Genomic DNA, 6,922 nt, shown 5'->3' with positions numbered 1-6,922 from the left:
TTTTTTTTTTCCAAAAACCAGCAGATACCTTTGTTAAGATTCTTTAACAGAGCTACAGCCACCTCTCACATCTGGACACCTCAGCAAAAGCATGAGGACGTGATTTGAAAACTGCACATTCATTTTTGCAGAAAAGTTTTTTTTTGTTTTTTTTTTTGTCTCTCCACAAACACAGAAACACTGAAGGCGTGACCCAGACGTTAAACTCCAGCAGAGGCTCAAGGCTAATCACGCGGCCCTGAGACCTTCCCAGCCGTGTACCTCAGTGGCACTGACTACATAAAATTTTGTTTCTGGACACACACACACACACATACACACACTTACACACACCGCATTGTGCAAACACTGGCCCACCAGGTCCCAGGATCTAATAGCACGTAGGCTACATAACACACCTATCAAAAACAGTTCCATACTGAGCACATTACTGGAAATATAAATAATGACTATATTTATATATATATATATATATATATATATATAAAACTATAATCAACAAGTACATGAGTCGCAGCGCCCCCTCCCGCCGAGAATTAATCGTATCCCTGCTCTTTCTGACTTCTTTATGCACAGGAAGCTGATCAGAACCAATCAACACAAACTACATAGTTAAGGACAGGGCCACGAATTCAGGACCAGACGCTGTAATGCTTTAGAATAAGGTGTTACGTCCTGGATTTCTTCTTCTTTTTTTTTTTTTTTTTTAATCCAGGTCTAATTTGTCGGTCCATCCTCCGCCTGACGCCCTGACAAACAAGCAATACAATTTACTCCGCTGACAAGAGAAAACAATCAGGATGAAACAAAAGCTTACAAAACAACAAAGAGTCAGAGGGAAGACGGGGGAGAAAGGGGAAAGAATAAAGCTATAACCCTGCAGCTGGGAGATACACACCATTTTCACACCTCATTTTATGACAAAGTACTGGATAACGAAAGCGATGAGGATGGCGATGATGGCGAAGACCATCAGGATTAGGAAAGCACACTGTTCATCCGTTAGGCTGCGTCGGGCCCTGTTCGACTCTGTGCTGGACCGGGACCCTGGGACGGACGCGTTACTACCACCTGCTGTCGTGTCGCTCCGCTGAGATGTGAGGATCACCGTGGGGCTGTAGGGGCCACTCAGCTCCGGGGCGTCCTGGCACTGCCTGATAGCACACACACGGAAACGGTAGTCGCTGTTGGGCTGCATGTTCTGCAGGTGGAACGAGTTGGCGGAACCTTTGTAGACCTGAGAGGACAGAGACCAGACAGGACCGTAAAATATTAGAGACAATATTAGAAAATGCACCTACAAAATAGGTGGACAATGGACAACAGACGGGTCCAACAACATCGTTGTTATTTTCCAATAATTAACTGGAGAAACACACCTGTTGTTTCCTCCTAAACATTAATATCCACTTTTTAATTTTTCATTATATAATATTGTATTATATTATATCATTTATTTAGATCATTTACATTTCTTATTTGTTGTGTTGGCTCAGTGTGTATTTACAAGGTATAATCATCACTGAACCGCAAAGACATGTTGTGTCAGCTACAGTTAGCTACTTTATGCTAAAAAGTTAATGGCTCTGCGGAGGTTCTCTGCTCAGTACAAAGACAGTTCAGTCATATTGGCAGTTTAAATTACTGATCATTGTTAAAAAAAACACACATTTTTATATAAAAATCTATTTATTTATTTATTTTGGAAAAGTTGAAAACCGACTAAAGCCAGGGATTTGAACTGTTGCTTCGGTCAAATGTGCTCATTTAAAACATCATACAAATGACCTTTTTTTTTTATTCACAGTGATTGACTATTGTACTTTGTAGTATTCACTTTCATAACAAACAACTGTACTGTGTTGTGTACTGTGTACTCTACACAGCTGATATCAACAGTACAGGTGGCAGTCACACATATTTCTTCCCCTGATTAAATTTCCGCGTAGAACAAGGTGAGATTAGCATAATCCTACAGTTACTAGTGCACCACTGCATAAACGGATGAATGTATGTGCCGGAAGCAAATGGTCACCAGAGACGCCTCAAAGATGAACGACCTTTTTGTTTTATAACAGTTACAAAAACAACAGGGAATACGACAGTGAAACGTTAAGATACATCTGCATCAAACGGCCACAGTGATGAAGGGAAGCTGGGCCGCTGCTAAACACAGTACAGACACGGCTTTGGACAGTGATGTCGGTACCTGTTTGAACTCAGAGTTTCCCACCATGCACTGTAAGGTGTATGTGATCGGGTCTCCCTTCATCGGGGAGAGGGCCTCCCATGTAACTTCACAGGAGTTGTCATCGAGACGCTCCACTTTAGGGGCTGCAGAGAGAAGATGGGGGGGTGGATAGGAGGGGACAGAGAAAAATAATTAAAGGCTCTGCAAAGGCAAGACTTTATTTAAAAAAGGGCCGTCTACTGTCGGTGCTTATTAAGTTTTAAAGGAGACACGGAGCAGGCAGATCAGGGAAAGGTCAATGTTCTGAAAGTGGAAATACAAATAGCAGCGACTGCTCTACTTACGGCATCTGACGTCAGACTGACGTCACGCCGGCTATAAACAGGCTGGGGAACAGGTTTATACAGATACACAGTAGCAACACGTGTTCAGAAGTGTGAACTCTTCAACAGTGTCGTGCTCTAATTTACACATGTGGCGAAGTGAGAGTGAAGCTGGGATGAATGAGAATGAAAGGGAAGCTGCAACAGAAACAACCAACCTTAGCATTCATCACATGTTTAACGTGTGACTCAGTGGAATTACAAACAAACACAGGCCTGTGATTCATCTGTACATATTCAACAACAAATGAATGAGCTGCTTTTTCATTAAATAAATACTACCAGAACATAAATACTTGCCAAAGCATCCTCCATGTCACTCCACGTGCATTACCTCCTGTAATTCATCTCGCAGCTTCGTCACCAACAGTACATGTTCAAACAGCTGCAGTTTCTTTACTCAGAAACTCATCTCCAAACCATTGTCACTTCACTTCATCTTTAACTTCATCTTTAATCTGATCAATCTCTGCTTGCCCACTTCTCTTCTCCCTTCTAATCCTCTTCATCCTGGTTCCTGTGAAAACTTTAATTTTTTTAACTCTCATTATTAAGACTGTCTCCAAAACATAAACATTAGGTAAACAGTAGGTCTCAACACTACAGCAGGATCATCACGTGTCTCCCAACCTTCCATATCAACCATAAAACCTCCTTCAGTTTCCCCAGTGCCTCCCATTTCCACTCAGTCTTTCATTCAAACAGATATATTATTTCATTCCCTTGTTCTACAATTTACAATCTCCACTCATTCCTGTCAACAGAATGACTTTTAAAAAAACAACTAAAGTGCCTGAAAAAGTTCTTTTTTTGGTGAAAGGTTTCATGAAAGAAACTCGATGATCTCTTAAATTTCCATTTAAAAAAAATAATAATATAAAAAATAATTGAACAGTCACACGTCAGGAGGTTTGCAATTTGAAGTTCCACTGTTATAATTCTTTGCTCCACAAGGGTCCTTTATCTGTAGCAAAAATTATTTTTGAACTGAAAAATAGTCCCAGACGTCCGTTCAGCTCCAGGTCCCTGTGGTGTAAACATCGGTACCAAAACAAAGCTTTGTGAGGTCACTGTTTTGTGTCGAGCCATTATGAAATAATTACTAAATGTTAGATTATTCAGTAAACAAACATTTGACCTTCTGCTCTACATACTGAATCACACCAACTGCTCCTTGTGAACATTTTACAATGCCCTGAACATCGATATTGTTTACAGGCTTTTCAATCACAAGAGCAAAATAAAATTAAAAACAACGTTCAAAATGTGTAATATCTAAACAATATTTTTCTAAATTGTGCCGGTGATACTTGTGGAGAGAAGAGTAGTGTTGAGTTTCACTGACAAATCACTCTGCTGAGACTAAAAAAGCTTCTGGTGTGCTTCTTAACTGCCTAATGCTGGATCAAACAAGGCTTTATAGCATCTAATCAAGATCAGAGCAGAGAGATGAACCACCAGGTGATGCAAGCTGCTGAGATTCACTGGTGCCAAGCTCCTGATCAAATACAAGTCAGCCGAAAGTATGCTGAAAGCTGAGCATGCTCCCTTTGTGTTTGTGAATGGCAGCGACGAATGTTTGTAAGAGATAAGATCGGATTGAGCACAGGCTGAGTGAAGACGGACACAGACAAAGACCAAGAAAATCCAGAAAATAACAGCATCTAAATGAAGTGAACAGTACCTCTGACCGGGGCAGGAGGAGATCGTGGGGTGGTGAACGTGTAAACATTGGAGAAGGGCCCTTCGCCCGCCTCGTTAAAGGCTTGGATGCGGAACATGTAAGAGGTAGACTCATTAAGCCTCTGGACTTTGTGTGTGTGGCAGGGTCCTTTATACAAGGATATAAATCTGTGAGACACATGGGAGAGAGGGGGAAAAAAACATTAACAAGTTCCTGTTCTGTCAGGAAATAAAGAGCAGTCTTCCTAAATAAGACACAACAGAAGTGTGGTTTTACAATAGATCCTGTAAGGAGGACAAACAGGTGATTTGACCTTTTCCCAGGTGGCGTTGCCACAGGAAAGGGCCAAACGTAATTAAATATACGTAGATAACGACGTAGTTGACAGGACGTACAGTATTGACAGAGATGAGTGAATGTGTGGATTGAATCCTTTTGGCCAGGAAACACATTAAAATGTCAAAGCACTTCCTTTCATTCCTCGGGTTCAACAGAGGATGTACGGCTATGGCTTTGCTGCCTCCTGTTTTAAGAAACTCAGTGTCACTTTTGTTTTTGACAAAGAGGAATTATGTGTTTCTTTATATGTAGAGTAACAACAGAGGGGCACCGTGTGGTTATTTGACAGATCCGATCAGCAGTGACATAAACAGACTTTGATTTGCTTATCTGAGGACTAAGCCTTTATCTCCTATGTCCGTTCACTTCCTGCTGTGACTGATGGGCCACTGACCTGCCGCTCTTGTCCTCCATCTGCAGCTGATACTGGAGGGCATCTGAGGTGACAGCTTTGTTTGGGCCGTCGCCCCATTTGAGCCTGAGGGTCTGGTGGCTGAAGGCAGTGCACTCTAGGCGTGGCGGCTGCGGGGGTAGGGGCTTCGTCTTCAGCTTAAAAGTGTGACTGAATGGGCCTGGGCCCAGGCTGTTCAGGGCTTGGATCCTGATCCTGTGAAAGACGGGGAAATATGATGCAATCACAGAACTGCAGTGACCAAGCTTAACCCCGCAGAAAAACTGAACTGACTGTTAATGTGGTCCTTACAGTATTTCATCACTGAATGACGTTTGCTTTATTTTATTGCATCTACTTTCTGGAGTATTTTGTCAAAAATCTACTTTCTGCAAATAAGAGACACTCAAAAGGAAAAGCACTTTATGTAGAACAAAAACCATTTAAAAATTAGGCCAGAATTTGTGTCATAGGGACAGAGAGTTGAGTGAATTCATTCTCATAACTTGGATTATGTTTAGAAACTGTGTTGGGTTTATGTTTGTCAGTGGACATTCACAGTAACCAGTGCTGCCAATTGGTGAATGTTCTTCTACAAACATCACTAGAGACAGTCACACGGTCCAGGAGACAAAGTGCTATAAATATGATGATAAAATAAACAAATGTATTCAGAGCACTGTCTCAGCACTTTGTTAATTTACACATTTATGCATTTGCGGTGATAATAATAATTAATTATAAACTGATTATAGTTATACATCAACATATTCAAAGGTCCAAAGGAAATGTGTTGTCATTTCAGAAACAGAACAAAATAAATGGACTCCTTCACAAACCTATGTTTGTAAATTTAGATTTTAAGATCCACTGTGTAGATTTCTGTACTTTGAACACCTAATAAACACAAGTATGTAATCTAGGATTTGTGACCATTCTGATTTAGCGGTGAGGAGAAACTGACCTGTAGCTGGTGTCGGGCTGCAGATGCTGAATGATGTGTTTGGTGACAGGGCCAACCGCGATGGGCTGTCGTTCTCCCAGGTCGATCAGGTAGGAGGTGATCTCGGAGCCATGATCACATGGTGGGTCCCAGCAGATGCCTAGACAGGTAGATGGGGAGTAAAGCGGTGTGGGCTGTGAATTGCCTTCCTCTTCCTCCTCCTCCTCTTCATCTTCATCCTCTTCTTCGTCTGCCTCTTCTGAAGCGCCGTATCTGAGCATCTCCGACTCCTTCAGTGCGTAGATGTCACCGATGGCTGCAGGAACAGAGCAGGGGGTCTGGCACAGCACGGCCTCGCTGAAGGGCCCCACACCAGCCACGTTCACAGCCTGCACACCAACATCAGAAAATCATACACGAGGTGTTTAAATGGTTTCCTCGTCAACTTCTCCTCTGACATGTGAATGGACATGTGTAAGATCTATAAATGACCACAAGGTGGAGTTCTAGTGTAAACATAGCTGCTGAGACTTGGAAAAAATCTCAATTTAGTATTCAGTATTTCTGTCCCACCCAATGCTGTGAATTAAACAAACAGCATGAAAATGTTGTGCAACGATAATTTGAAATGTCTTAATCCTAAAACACAATTGTTTTCCAAACCTCTGAAATCATCCCAAAGTTGATTGTATATATTTGGAAGTATTTGAGGCTTGAAGTCAAACAATCTTATTATTTTCAGTAGTTTATCCAAAGGATCCTGCAAAGACTTGTATTTCTTCTCTAATGATTATAAATGTAGACCTCTGTTTTACTTAAAATAAATAAATAAATATTAACTGAAGTAAATTTTTGTTTGTAAATTCTTAATTATTGCCCTGCGGCCCAATACCAAATGGCCCACAGACCGGTAACAGTTGTCAATATGCCAATTTCTCCTGGAAAAAACTTGAAAAAGGAACACCTTGATTATGATCTCTGGGTTTTGTAA

The 6,922-nt window shown here is 41.3% G+C and overlaps 1 protein-coding gene across 3 annotated transcripts in view; it reads right to left on the bottom strand.

Annotated features, from left to right (window-relative positions):
• Positions 1 to 6,922, bottom strand: part of fndc3a (fibronectin type III domain containing 3A) — a 44,546-nt gene continuing 37,624 nt past the window's right edge. For 2 of the 3 annotated variants that reach the window (XM_008309075.2, XM_025054811.1), the window contains exons 22-26: positions 5,953 to 6,320; positions 4,992 to 5,204; positions 4,259 to 4,425; positions 2,210 to 2,334; positions 911 to 1,237 (exon numbers count right to left, since the gene is read on the bottom strand). In XM_008309075.2, the coding sequence (XP_008307297.1) occupies positions 911 to 1,237; positions 2,210 to 2,334; positions 4,259 to 4,425; positions 4,992 to 5,204; positions 5,953 to 6,320 (1,200 nt within the window). Of the gene's footprint in view, positions 1,238 to 2,209; positions 2,335 to 4,258; positions 4,426 to 4,991; positions 5,205 to 5,952; positions 6,321 to 6,922 lie in introns of all 3 variants that reach the window. The other variant, XM_025054812.1, reaches the window with a different exon arrangement.

The sequence above is a fragment of the Cynoglossus semilaevis genome, chromosome 4, assembly GCF_000523025.1.
Source record: "Cynoglossus semilaevis isolate Cse_v1.0 chromosome 4, Cse_v1.0, whole genome shotgun sequence".
NCBI lineage: Eukaryota > Metazoa > Chordata > Actinopteri > Pleuronectiformes > Cynoglossidae > Cynoglossus > Cynoglossus semilaevis.
Note: the sequence above shows the minus strand (reverse complement) of the source record. Positions and strands in the feature narration are given on the sequence as shown.